General features: G+C 36.0%; 1 protein-coding gene across 1 annotated transcript; it reads right to left on the minus strand.

Moving 5' to 3' along the window:
- Positions 1 to 10,281: 10,281 nt before the first annotated feature.
- Positions 10,282 to 10,770, minus strand: LOC143590431 (uncharacterized). Its single transcript, XM_077070917.1, has one exon. The coding sequence runs from the start codon at positions 10,768 to 10,770 to the stop codon at positions 10,282 to 10,284; it is 489 nt and encodes a 162-aa protein (XP_076927032.1).
- Positions 10,771 to 15,693: the final 4,923 nt, after the last annotated feature.

The raw sequence follows: 15,693 nt of genomic DNA on the forward strand, positions 1-15,693 counted from the left end.
TCCTCCTCCTCAGCAGTAGCAGCAGACTTTTTAGAGGATTCACCAGCTTTCCTCTTGCTTTTCTCATGCTTTTTCTTTGACCTGTGCTTCACCACGACATCAACTTCCGACTCAGTCTCAGTTTCAACAACCGGTTCATCAACAGGTTCATCCTGTTTCTCTTCTTCATCACCTCCTTCATTATGACCATCATCATCATCATCATGGTCAACACCACTGTCGTCACCTTCCTCTTCCATCTCGGTCTCATCAGTTTCCGTTTTGGCAAACTGACCAGGCTTCACTCCGGGCTCCTCACCTTTATACTTGTGCATACTCCTCCTAGTAGGCTCAATAATAGCCTTCATAGAAGACTGTCGAATCACCGTCACATGAAATGGCTCATTTGCTTCAATAGCGTTTCCCTCTTCGTCAACTTCATCTATGTGAACAGGCTTGGGTGTGTTAGGAAGCAAGTAATCCAGGATGAACTGGATAAATCTAGGATACATCATCCTTCTATTATTGGCAAGTACATTCAATTGTATATACTTAAAGAACAACTTCGAGTAATTGCACTTCCTTTTACGTGTCAAACACAACATCACCCCAACCCAGTCCGCATTCAATTTGTCAAAACCACCTTTTGAGATGATAGGCAGTTTGCAACTATGTAAAACAGAAGCTTCCAATAAACGAGAATATGCTTCTTCTCACATGTAGTCCACTTGACATCGTACCCAATCTCCTCTAAATACTCGTCAATGTCTTCCTTGGTGAATGTAGTAAATGGATCATTAGCATTATATATTATTACAGAGCTTGTCGTATTACCTCCTTATTAACTACCACGTCAAGTGCATCTATCTTTGAGGTGATATTAGAACTGTCCTTCTTTGTTTTGGCCTTGGTCCAAAACTTCTCTACCCATGAACTGCGAACTTCAGCGTCAGCAGAGATGGCATAGGATATGGACACTCCCGTAAGCCCTTGGTCATTGATATAAACACTTTATACTTTCTCTTTCTCAAGATTTCCAAGGAACAAGAGCTGTTATGACCTTATTAGACACAAAAGGATCATTAGCGTTGATAATTGAGTATTAAGTTAAAAACTATATACAAAGATAAACTAAAGATAAATTAGAAATAAAACTAACTTTACAAATAAATATACTAGTTTTGGACTTGAAACAGAAAACGACCCAAGTATAGAGTATTCGAATCGAATGACCAAGTGATTGACAGAAAAGTTCAAGTGTCAAGTAATCGAATCGAATGAGTATAAAATATGGCTAAGGCATGAGTAATCGAATCAGGTTGTAAATGAAGAGAAAGAATCTTTGAAAATTATTAAGTATAATCCAATCAAATATTGAATCTGATCTAATCTAATTGTAACTTAATATAATCGAATAAGCATTCTATTAGGTTGATTTATAGATAAGATTATAATGGATTCAATCTAAAACAGTTTAACTTTTACAAGTGTTGATTGATCTAATCGAATGTGAGTTCTAATCGAATTGAATGATCTAATCAAATCGATTGGTTATTCTATTAGATTAGAAATCTCATTCGATTCGAATGTAACTTTTATTCGATTAGAATGTCCTTTATTCTTTATATTTCTGATTCTACAATCGAATAGAGATTTGATTACTCATGACTCGGAATCTTTCCGAGTTTTTCTTTTCTAATTGAATAGACATTCGATTACTTGATACTTGGCGGATTCAATATAAATGAATTGTCTAAACGAATAGACATTTGAATGCATTGTCTTTGTCATTTGTCCCTTTAATCGAATAGCTCATTCGATTGCTTGATCCTTAAACATTTTTCAACATAATCTTTCTAATCGAATGATGATTCGATTATTCAACCCTTAAACATTTTCTCAACAAAATATTTCTGATTGAATGGACACTCATTACATTTACTTTGAACCAAACTTTATCAACTTTCTAATCGAATCCTCATTTGATATCTCAGTTCATTCGAATTGAATAAAATTACTTGAATACAATGTTCATACCATTCGAATACAATACTCAAATGACCAAATATCTATATAACATCCCTTCAATGATTTTCTGGGTTCATGCCCATCACGCATGAAGATCTGGGCAATCATAACCCATATTCAAACTTATTTTCTGAGTATATTAATACCAATACACTCCGAAAAGCCCTAAAATGCAAAAACTTTACAAAACTCGACAAAGCTCAATTAAATCAACACGAAGGGTCCTAATGATATCGACAACAAGATTATAACATCAGTTATAAAGGAAATCAACAGATATAAACCCAAAAGGGTATGAATAGTTCTGTCGAAACTGTTCTTGAGCCCAAAAATTAAGAACAAGAATTAAAACATGATAAACACTATACCTCGGGAAATAATTCCATGTTGATCTGATGATTTAAGAGGATTATGAGCAGCAAATTTTGTGTTTGAAACTAGATCTGAATGAAGGTTTGAAGGCGGTGGAAGGTTGAGAGAAAAGAGAAAAAGTAAGAGAGAGCGAAAGAGTGGATAAGATTTATGAATAAAGTGAAAGAGAAGTTGAGTTAACCTATTTATAAGGTTAGTCTATCTCGCAATAGGGTCATAACATCTCGAGTTATATACGATTTTACAATCTCAACCCCTGAACTTTAAAAATATATACAAGTTTAAACCCGCAAAATCTTTATCCACCGAATCCAAGCACTTTAAATATATATAAGATATATTTTTGTCGGGTCAACATTTAACAAACATTGCATAGATGACCTTGTTGTAGAACATTAACCCTTTTTAACTAGACACTTAAAAACAAGATTAAAAGAAAGTAAAATAAAAATTTTAAAATAAAATAAAAATAGAATTAAAAATAACATAAAAATAAAATTGGAGATAAAAATAAAAATATAAAATAATACAAGTTAAAATAATTTTAAGATGTAAATGAAAACAAAAGAAAAACTTAAGAAATCAAAAGAATGTGAAGTAAAGATGAAATTAATATTATATTAATTAATATATTAATCTTAGAGGTAATTAATTTACATAATTTAAGCAGCACATATTTATGGTGAGAAAGATCACGACATGGAATCACATTATTTATAACGTCCTAGATCACACTTCTATTTGGATATTATTATGTCAAGAACCCAAGGTCGATTGTAGATATATTTTTCCACTTTAAACTTAACAAGTATTTTGATTTCACTTTGTTAAATTAAGGTATGAATTAGACACAATACTTATGTGGTCACCTGTTAATCCAACATGTTACAAAATCCATCATACCTCGAGCATAGTTTGTGTTCATCAGTATCACCCCGAATTGACTCCGACCCCCTAATGTTTGCCCCATGTCACGCGGTTCTAATATACCCCTTTTTGTTTGATAAATTATGAACATTTTTATTGTTGATTTTAATTACTTAAGCATTTTGAAGTTTTTCTTCTTTAACAATTTTTGATTTTCAATATTTGAATATAAAGAAAGAATGATTAATTTTTTTTATTATGATCAATCACTAATGAACTCGTGTATGACTGACTAATAACATTTGTGCCTTCATCGATATGACTTATTTTGGAGTCAGCAACCGCTTCATGGGAGTGTAACTACTAACATAGGCGAGTATTTAAGTTTATATCACTGTGATACTTACTCATTTTTCAAGCCTATCTACACATCAAACAATAATTTTGTTGGCTTTTGATATACTCTTTTCATGTGCTAGGATCAGTATAGATAATTTCTTATCATTTTCCAAAGGCCTGATCAATTCCTCAAAAGTTTTTAATTATTTTTTAATTATCTGACTCCTTCTAATTAGGAGCTCCCTCTAAACGAGAGAATATATTCTGATCAATTAGCTTAACAAAAATGTGATTAAAGTATAAAATATCTTTGGTAAGTCAAGTGACTTAATTTTGGTTTCTTATAGAAACTGAAAATCTTTTTGGTGAGTTATACTTAACTCATTTTCTCCCTCTAAAATTGTGACATATTAAAAAATATTTACAATTTTCTATACAAAAAGATAAAAATAAACATAATAAGAAAAAATAAAGTAAAAGCAAACCAATAATTAAAATCAAATTTTAAAATAAAGTAACATACAAATAAAATAGAGTGTGTGAGATGCATCGCTATATACCATAAAGTTTTTGATCCAGCGTACTAAAGAGAATGAAGGTTATCATGTTGATTCTTGGAATACCCGTGAAGATCATTCTTCAAACCTCCAAATTCGAACCAAAAGTCAAGAATTTGACAAGATAATGTTTTTTTATTCAATATTGATCAATGATCAGTCATAATACATTCATAGCATATTAATAGAAAAGCCAAAATAGGTTTGGGCTGAAACAAACAACCAAAGGCCCTACAACAGCCCCAAAACAAAACACAAAAAGTAGACGAAAAACACAAAAGTGACCCAAAAGTTTATCTAGAAGCCTTATTTCGGAACAATAAACGGGATAACCCGCCTTTGGCAGTTACCACAATGTGGCCCACGTTCCAACGGTCTTTTTGACTCGTAGCACGCCAGAAACGGAGGTCCGTAGCCCAAGTTAAGCCCATTTTTATGCAGCCACTTTTGAAGCGCGATCTTGGGCCTACAAAAACATAATGGCCCGGTTTTCTACACTTGGGCCCACATCATTCCTCCCTGGATAGAAAAAATTCGACCTGGAATTAGTAGCACCCTCATCATCAGAAGTGTCCATGTAATAAGGTAGTAATTGTTTCACATTAAACACATCAGAACAACGAATGTTACTCGGCAGCTTTAGACGATAAGCATTTGAGTTTATCTTCTCCACAATCTCCACGGGTCCAATCTTCTTAGCTGAAAATTTGTTGTATTCCCCTACAGAAAAACGATCTTTTGTCAAAACAACCTAGACAAAATCACCTTCTTCAAATTCATCATGTCGTTTCTTTTGATTAATGACCTGCTTGTACTTTGAATTGGCTCGAACCAAGTTGTCATGCACATCTTTATGAGTCTCATGCAGCCCTTCAACAAAATCTTTCACCTTCTTGGGGACACAACCATGAACGGGAAGTGACATTAGGTCAAGGGGTCCTTGTGGCTGAGCAGAATAAACCACTTGAAAAGGACTAAACCTGGTACTTCTATTGACAACATGATTATGAGTAAACTCAGCTTGACATAGTTTTTGATCCCAGGCCTTTACATGTTCACCCACAAGGCACTGCAGTAAATTTCCAAGTGAACGATTAACCACTTCAGTCAGCGCAAATGTCTGAGGGTGGTAGGCACTACTGAAATTGAGCTGAGTATTCACCATCTTCCACAGACTATGCCAAAAATGACTTAAAAAACGAGTGTCCTGGTCAGACACAATAGAAGTGGGTGTCCCATGCAACCGGTTATCTCGAAAGAACAGTTGAGCTACATTAACTGCATCTGTCATCTTTTTACAAGGAATAAAGTGAGCCATTTTTGTAAACCGATCAACAATAACAAAGATCGAATCATGACCACGCTGAGTACGTGGTAATACGAACACGAAATCCATGCCGGTATAAACCCAAGGCTGTGAAGGAACGGGCAAAAGCATTTGAGCCCGGCATTAGTAGCGGTTCCCTTTGACACTTGACAAACCCTACAACGCTTCACAAACGGGTCTACTTCCTTGCGCATAGTGGGCCAAAAGTAGAAAACTTGCACCAACTGTAAAGTACGATCCTTTCCAACATGCCCTTCATCGTGTAACTCATGAATGATTTGAATACGAAGACTTGAATCTGGAATACAAAATTGATTTCCCTTGAAAAGGAAACCGTCATGCACTAGAAAATCTGACCTCTTCCCAGATTGCACATCCTGCAAAACAACAGAAAAATAAGGGTCCACCATTAGTTGTTCCATGAAGGTGTCTACACCCGACACACAAACCCTCATACAGACAAGCAAATTACTCCTCCTACTCAAAGCATCTGCCACCTGATTTGAAACCCCTCACTTGTGTTTCAAAACAAAAGTAAAATTTTCCATGAAAGCCATCAATCTTGCGTGTTTATGAGCCATCTTGTCCTGACTACGAATATGCCTCAAGGAATCACGATCTGTAAAAAGAACAAACTCCTTATGGAACAAGTAGTGAAGCCAATGTTTCACAGCATGGACCACTGCATAAAACTCAATATCATAAGTGCTATAACGAAGCTTAGCACCTGTCAACTTTTCACTGAAATAGGCAACGGGCCGCCCCCTTGACTTAGAAGTGCCCCAGTTCCACCCTGCGAGGCATCTATATGTAGCTCAAAAGCTTGAGAAAAGTCTAGTAATACAAGAATCAGCGTCGTTGTAAGTTTTTCTTTGATTGACTGAAAAGCTGACTCAGCATCTTCACTCCACATAAAGGTCTTCCTTTTCATACAGTCTGTCACTGGTGCAATGATGGAAATGAAATTTCGTAGGAATCGCCTATAGAATGAAGCAAGACCATGAAAAATTCGTACTTCAGTTATTGAGTTTGGGGTTGGACACTACTTAATGTCTGCAACTTTAGACTCGTCTACCTGTATTCCTTCCCCCGAAACAACATATCCCAAAAAGAGAACTTCTGGGGCCATGAAGACACACTTCTTCTTGGATGCATACAAACTAACTTTGTGGAGTAAGGTCAAAACATGTCGTATATGGCTAAAATGCTCACCAATATTAGCAATACAAATGAGAACATCATCAAAATACATCACCATAAATTTACCGATAAAGAGCCTAAACAACTGGTTCATGACCCGCATAAAAGTGCTGGGGGGCATTATATAAACCAAAAGGCATCACCAACCACTCATATAACCCTTCACGAGTCTTGAAGGCGGTTTTCCACTCATCACCCGGCCTAAGGCGAATCTAATGGTACCCACTCTTTAAATCCAGTTTCGTGAAAATAGTGGCACCACTTATCTGGTCAAGTAAATCATCAATTCGAGGAATTGGAAATCTTTACCTGACAGTAATCTTGTTGATGGCACGACTATCAACACACATACGCCATGTTCCATCCTTCTTGGGGGTCAACAGGGCAGGGACAGCACAAGGACTCATGCTTTCCCGAGCATACCCCTTTGAAATCAAGTCTTCAACCTGTCTGCGCAACTCCTCGTGCTCATTAGGAATCATTCTGTAGTGTGGCTTATTAGGCAGTTGGGCACCTGGTTCCAAATCAATGTGATGCTGGATGTCACGCAACGGGGGAAAACCATCCGATAATTCATCAGGAAAGACATCAACAAATTCATCAAATAATGGAGCCATAGCTTTAGGAATTTCGGTCTCCTCAGACACTTCCCTCCCTATCAACATGAAAACTGTTTCTGCATCTTTTAACTCTTCTTCAAACTGGCTAATAGTCAAATAATTACCGGAAGACTTCGCGGCCAACTCTTTTGGCTTGCTAGGAATACGAGTTAGCTTCACATCACCAAACATAAAACTGTAAGTATATGAACGCCCGTTATGTTCAACGCTACAATCAATTTCCCAAGGCCTACCCAACAATAAATGACATGCATCCATAGCAACCACATCACACCAAATATCATCTTTTTATGTTGTACCAACAGAAAAATAAATGAGAGCTCGCTTGGATACCGTTACCTCACCTCCCTTCTTAAGCCATTCGTAGCTTATATGGTTTGGGACGACTCTCTGTTTTCAAAGCAAGCTTATGAACTCCCTCTTCTGAGATTAAGTTATCAAAACTTTCAGAATAAAAAAAAGGTGCAAACATTCCCCATGATAGTACACATGGAGTGAAATATGTTATGCTTTAGCCAATCATCACCATCCGCCTTTGGTGTATAGCAAGAACTCCTAACCACCAAGTTCACCCCACATCACCGGTCACAACCTCTTCTTCGTATCCGGGTTCTTCATCATACTCTTGAGCCTTTTCATAATCTTCATACTGCTCATCCTCAGATTCAACAAACAAATGCCAGCTTGTTTACAGTCAACTTACCGATGGCCTGTCTCACCACTCTTGAAACACTTCACCCCGTTACTACTACCCCCCTTAGAAGTTGACCCAGTATTGTTAACCTCCGGTCTCTTCTAACTAGGCATGACACAAGGTCTTTCACCACATGACCTTGAATTTCCTTCAGCAGGGGCTGGTGAATACGAACTGCCCATCCGACGGTTTTGTTTTTCAAAAGCCAATGTTCGTTGGTGCGCCTCGGAGACTGTTAATGGATTAAAATGATTTATAGAGTCCATGATCTGAACCCTTAAACCCCCAATATACCGAGCAGCGCGTTCTTCATCGGTTTCTAGAATATCATTACGAGCAACCTAATGGTGAAACTCGGTCGTATATTCATCAACCAATCTGGATCCTTGCTTCAGATTCTGCAAACGTTGATACATTAACCGTTGAAAGTTGTGAGGTAAAAAGTTAGTCTGCAAACACTTTTTCATCTTGGCCCATGTCACAATCCTTGACTTCCCGAGTCTATTTCGTGCCAACTTCAATTGTTGCCACCATGCTGACGCCCTCCCACGTAGCCTGGTAGCGATTAAAGGTACCAGCTTATTTTCAAGAACCTCTCGGCATTCAAACACCTCCTCTATAATAACCAACCAATCAATGAACCCTTCTGGATCCAAACTAGTCCCATCATATTCTGGGATATTAGATCAAATCCCAGCATCCCAACGCCGGTTGCCATCTCCATGTTCTCTCAGTGGTTCCCTCCGGTACCCCCTTCAGAAGACGAACCATTATTACCAAAAAATGGATTATTAAAATCACGCCCTCCCAATTTTCAGGGCCTGCCTTCTATGATTCATCAAGTGTGCCATTCGATCAGTGAGTTGGTCAACCGCTTGATCCAATCATTGCCCGTGTCATAAATCGTTGTTTCAACTCTCATTCGTAAACCTCATCGATTGGTCTGTTTCTCATTTAAGGCATTTTGAGCCAGGAATTTGGCTCTGATACCAAAAAATGCAGCGTACTAAAGATAATGAAGGTTATCACGTTGATTCTTTGAATAATCGTGAAGATCCTTCCCCAAACCCCTAAATTCGACCCAAAAGTCAAGAATTTGACAAGATAAAGTTTTTTTTATTCAATATTGATCAATGATCAGTCATAATACATTCATAGCATATTAATAGAGAAGCCAAAATAGGTTTGGGCCGAAACAAACAACCAAAGGCCCAACAACAGCCCCAAAACAATACACAAAAGTGACTCAAAAGTGTATCTAGAAGCCTTATTTCGCAAAAATAAACGAGATAACCTGCCTACGGCAGTTACCACAACGTGGCCCATGATCCAACTGTTTTGTCTGGTAGCACGCCAGAAACGGAGGCCCGTAGCCCAAGTTAAGCCCATTTTCGTGCAGCCCCATTTGAAGCGCGATCTTGGGCCTCTAGAAACTTAATGGCCCGGTCTTTTACACTTGGGCCCACATCAGTTTTCTGTACCCTATGGAAAAGCCAGTACAGATGCATTTGTAAGCGTTTGTCTTAGAATATAGAATGCCTCTTGTTGCTTGGGTCCCCACTCGTATTTGACATTCTTATGAGCTAATGAGATTAATGGGACAACTATCTGGGAAAAATTGTCTATGAATCTTCTATAATAACCTGTCAAACCTAAGAAACTTCTAAATTCGTTTGGCGTTTTTGGAATCTCCCATTTAGTTATAGCTTCTATCTTTGCAGGATCTACTTGTATGCCCTTTGCATTGACCACATGTCCAAGAAATTGTACTTCGTGGAGCCAAAATTCACATTTGGAGAATTTAGCATACAATTTCTCATTTCTAAGTAGTTCAAGTAAAATTCTTAGGTGAACTTTGTGATCCTCCTCTGATTTAGAATAAATAAGTATATCGTCGATTCATACGATTACAAATTCATCTAAATAGAGTTTACAAATTCTATTCATCATATCCATTAATGCGGCTGGAGCATCAGTAAGTCCGAACGACATAATTGTGAACTAATAATGTCCATACCTTGTTCTGAAAGCTGTTTTGGGTATATCTTCTTTTTGCACCTTCAGTTGATGATAGTCAGAACGTAAATCATTCTTTGAAAAGAAACTCGCTCCTTGTAGTTGATCAAAGAGATCGTCTATTCTTGGAAGCAGGTATCGATTTATTAATAGTTAGTCTATTCAAGGCTTGGTAATTGATGCACATTCTCATCGATCTGTCTTTCTTCTTAACAAACAATATTGAAGCTCCCATGGTGAAGAACTTGGTCGAATGAATCCTTTCTCCAAAAGTTCATCCAACTATTTCTTTAATTCTTGCATTTTTGTTGGTGCCAACCTATATGGTGATTTAGCAATTGGAGTCGTTCTCGGTAACAGATCAATTCTAAACTCCAATTCTCTATCTGGAGAGAATCCTGGTAGTTCCTCTGGATAGACATCTATGTACTCCTTAGCTACTGGCACGTCCTCGATCTGTTTATGCTTTGGCTCTTTGATCACACATGCCATGGATGCTAAACATACTTTTCTTAAGCATTTGTTAGCTTTAATCACCGAGATGATACTAACATAACCAAAACTTTTGTCTCCTTCAATTTGAATCTTTTCTCCTTTTGGTGTATGAATTACTATAATATTTTTGTGGCAAATGATACGAGCTTGATTATTAATTAACCAATCCATACCGAGCACTACATCAAATACTGCTAGTGCCATGGGCAATAAGCGTATAAGAGTGATATGCCCTGCCATGGTAATTTCACCATCTTCTAATGCTTCAGATATCATAAGTAGTTCTCCGTTTTCCGTTTCGACTTCGTAGGTTTGGTCTAACTTTACTAAAGGCTTATTTACAAGGCTACTAAATTTATAATCTATAGAATTTTGGTTGGCGCCAGAATTAGATAAAACCCTAGCACATATTATTTACAAAAAACATACATGTAATAACGTCTGGTATCTCTGCTTCTTCACAGGTTTTAAGAACGAAAGCTCTTGCGTTTCATTTCTTTGAAATTCCGTAGACGAGAAAAATAGGTACTAATTATTGTATCTAAACATTTACTAGACAAATACCTATCTTATCCGTAATAATTTTGGTTAAAGCCTAGATATTTTTTAAATACCTACTTCACTAAAACATGTGGCTCTGATACCAACCTGTCACACCTAGCCATAGTGTAACAACTCGGGTTTTCGAACTTATACTTTTACTAGACTTAGTTTAATGTTCGGGTTATTTTCATTAATAAATTGCGTTTATCAAGTTAAACTGATTATTTTATTAATATTTAATTATTTATAATTATATCTTTCTTGTGGCACTTTTAATCCAAATATGAACTTTTGTCCATTTTTGTACCCATCCTCAAACACCAGGGGCTGGAATGTAAATTTAGTTATAACCCATATCACCAATCTGGAAGTCTTTTACCCAAACCCGAATCCACATTCTCTTTCTTGTACCCGAATTCAATATTTGATTTCTTGGATCGTAATGCTCGTTTAATTGTTGTAATTGATCTTGTGAATATGATAATTATGTTAATTTCGGCATAATAAATAATATAAACATGTTAATTTAATCGTTATTGATCTTCCTTTCCTTATTAACGAAGCCGACCCTAATCCGGACTTATTATACAAACAATCGTTCATAATAACTCAATTAAACATGCAGAAACTTCCCTCTCAACCTCGCCATCTAAACCCCCATACTTAATTTGATTTTAACAGCCTGCTCGTACCTGTTCATCATTGTCCTTGGCCGACTGGTTCTTCGATCTAATTAACCAGTCAACAATCATCGTTGAAGGTAATTAATTTGTCAAAATCTTACTTAACAGACATCTTTAAGTTTCACATTTTGTCAAAATCTCGTTTACGTGTGTGTGTATATATATGTAAATATTTTAGTTATTAAAAATTGATAAATGTTTGAATTTATAAAATGGGTTTTTAATATATATATATTTGGAATATCACATTATTTAATATAAATTATAAATTTATGTATTTTATAAAAATATTATATTTTATATAATTATTAATATTTATTATTTATCAACTAATATTTGAAATATTTATTTAAAATAAATATTTATTAATAGTAAATATATATATATATATATATATATATATAAATACAATTAACGTATATTTAGATTGAAATATCTTTATATAAACTATAAAGTTTTTATAAAAATTTATTTAAGCATTTTTATGTATTTTATATAATTAAAACATATTTAATACGATAAAACTTTGATAATAAAATTAATAATGAATCCATTTTTAACTTTCGCAGGAACTCATTAGATCATCAAATCCCGAACCTCTATCTATTTTTGGTTTCGTTGTTGTATTCTTATTTAATTTCTGTAATTATTATTACTTAGGAAATTCATTTGTTGATATATCTCGTCGAGCGTGGTTTATCTTTCTTGTCGTATTCATTCCCGTCTTGCTTATTTGCCAAGGTGAGTACCACATTCCCCCTGTTAGAGCTCATTTTATACTAGTTTTGGGGACATATGCGTTTAATATTTAATTCCATACTATTTAATACACAAACTGCAACCGTCGTCACTTGTGCTTAACGATTTGTACCTTACTTGTTATGTGCTTATTTTCTTTATGTGAAGCGCATTCAGAGAGGTCCAACATAATCTCAGAATGGTATGATCATACAATAGTCGTAATAGCTTCGTGCTTTTAAACAGCTAATTTATTTACTCATGGTTGAATTGCTTAACACATTTGACTTTGTTGCGCATTTATTATCTATTATTTATATACATCAAAACTGGTGTGCTACTTAGTCAACATTGAGTTGACAAATCTATTTTATTTTTAACGCATATGCAGGTTATCGTGTGATTGTGAAGGTAAGCCAAGATTGAAAAGAGAACTTAGGATTCAAGATAGAGAAATAAACAAGCCTTTTATATTTTGATATATGGTATTTGGTGAATTATATGATTTTGAATGTGTGTATTGAATATTTGGTTTTAATTGAATAAATTAAATGTATATTGAAATTTCTAATATTGCATAATAGTACCTTGAGAGCTGTGGGCAATCAGCTCACGCCCCAGCATTTCCGCCATAGATTGGGGTGTGATAGATTGGTATCAGAGCCGAAGGTTTAATATAGGTCGTTAGTGGTGCCATAGTAATATTCTTAGGAGCCCCGTACATATTGTTAATTCATTGACTTAACTTCACAATCACACGATTGTTAACATTCTTAGGAGCCCCATACATGTTGTTAACATTCTTTTTAGTGCTTATTTGCTTTATGTGAACCGCATACGGAGAGGTCAAACATAATCTCATAATAGTATGATCATACAGTAGTCGTAATAGCTTCATGCTTTTCAACAGCTCATTTATTTACTCATGGTTGAATTGCTTATCTCATTTGACTTTGTTGCGCATTTATTATCTATTATTTATATACATCAAAAATGGTGTGCTACTCAGTCAACCTTGAGTTGACAAATCTATTTTATTTTTAACGCATATGCAGGTTATCGTGTGTTTGCCTTATGTGTTTGAATTAAATTGTTTACAGCTTTCTTAGATAATTAATTTTTTTATTATTATTTATTATTGCATTGTTATGCACACACACACACACACACACACACACACACAACTCCGAGGCTATGCCTCAATATTCAAATAAAACATTTCGTAATTAGATTGCCTTTTTATTTTTGGGAAATTCTTTAAGAATTCCCTAATTTTGTTATTACTCTACACCTTAAGGCTAGGTAGTGTGACAAGTTCCCGTAGTAACTGGAAGGGGGAGAGTACTGTGAGTTGGGCCTTGGAAAACCGTTTCTAAGAACCCAAGGTAAGACGCTATTCCTTACCTGGTATCATAACCTGGCCACAGTACTCAAGCTTATAGGCTAAAATGGGAACACAACTGTCATACGACTGACACCTTAGGTTGTCTTTTTAAACCAAATTCACAGTGGTTAATGGTTAAATTCGGTTTTCCCGATTATTGTGTTTCGTTATTTAAATGGTTAGTTGGGTGGAAAATCCATGGAACTCATGGGCACTCCTAATATCCATTTCTCACTTGGTTTTATGTTTTCGTTGGGGCTCATAATACGTGGTGGTTCACGGGATGCTCCAACTACTCATATTTCTCCCGTTTGTTCGTTATTTTGTTTTGTCGGTTAAAACATCATGTAATGCTCATCGGGCCAAAAAACTTTATTATATTGTTAATTCGTTAATTAGTTGGTACAATCAAAATGCCATGTAACGCTCATGGGCTGTCCAACTCAGTTTTTTTTATTTGTTTGTTTCGTTGGGCCATTCAAATTGTAATGGAAAGCTCATGGGAGGCCAACACACAATTTATATTACGTTAGCTTATTGTAAAGTTAACTTAATAGAATAAAATCTAAATTTTTAAACTGACTTATATCCTCTTGCAGTCATCACACATTAATCATATTGACTACATCATCTAATACCTATTTACGCAATGTACCCCCTCATATTATAATATTTTTACTTTTAATCCTTATGACGCAAATCCTCTTAGTTCTTAAGGCAACATTATTATAAGTTATCTACATAATTAAATATTCTATTATTCTAACGTTTTCCTTAACTTACCCTTCAACTTATAAATCTTTATTTTTGGTCCTCGTAGAATGTCTCATCTAAGAAACCACCGTCATCTTCGGCATCAATCGTCTGGTTCTCATGACCACCGTATGGCTGCCTGTATCGCCAAAGAGATAGATGTTGCGATCCCTAGGATAGTGACCCAAATTCAAAACATCAATGAGACCGAACCAACTCTTCCCACTAATTCCTCTACTAGTGACTACAAACCATCTACCTCCACTCATCCCTACAACAAGAAACGTAAGAACCTTGACGCAACAAAACCTACCCACCCGCAAGTCTCCTCAAATAATAAACCTTACCTCGGTCCTTTCCAGTATGCTCCATTTGTAACTATCATCACCCAGTTAAATCCCTATGCCGTCGTTGCACCCAATGTAACCGTTATGACCATTTTGCTAACACCTGTCGTGTCCTGCCTAATGCACAAGCTGTCCCGCAACAATATACCCATCATGCTCAACCTGATGCCCCTACTACCCGTGCTTGCTACCCTTCAGGAGATCCAAACCCTTTCCATGATATGTACCCTCAGATTATCCAAACTATTCAAGTTCAGACCATTGTTACATCCTACCACACTACTTATCAAGTCCAAACATTTCAAACCCGCATCCTTCAAGCTCCGCTCGTCAAGCAAGATCATTCCTATTTAACCCAAACTTATCAAGTTCCGCACCCGCAAGCTCAAGTTTACAAAGTCTACTCTAACCAATCAACTCTCGTGCAAGCCGTTCAAGCTCCAGTTTTCCAAGCATTGCCGAATCAACCTACTCGAATGCTCCAACTCCTATGAATGCAACTCCTCATGGTGCTCCAAGTCACGCCCATTAAGCCACTTAACGACCGTGAAGGATTTTGTCGTTTCCCTTTATCTTAATTTCTTTTGTCTTTTCTTAATTACGTATTGTAACGTCTCCTTTTGGCTCTGAATTATTTTCCCAATTTGAGCTATTTATCTCTTGAATAAAGTCCCTTTTGTTTAAATAGATTGTTATTAAAGCCTACTTATATCTTATTTCCTACCTTCATTAACCTTAACTATTAATAAAT

This window comes from Bidens hawaiensis, unplaced genomic scaffold, assembly GCF_021521415.1.
Source record: "Bidens hawaiensis isolate Kalapana, Puna unplaced genomic scaffold, B.hawaiensis_p1.1 tig00038560_1, whole genome shotgun sequence".
NCBI classification, from domain to species: Eukaryota; Viridiplantae; Streptophyta; class Magnoliopsida; order Asterales; family Asteraceae; genus Bidens; species Bidens hawaiensis.

Excerpts from the sequence above, each read along its gene's own strand:
- LOC143590431 (XM_077070917.1), bottom strand. The coding sequence starts at position 10,770 with ATGATATCTGAAGCATTAGAAGATGGTGAAATTACCATGGCAGGGCAT.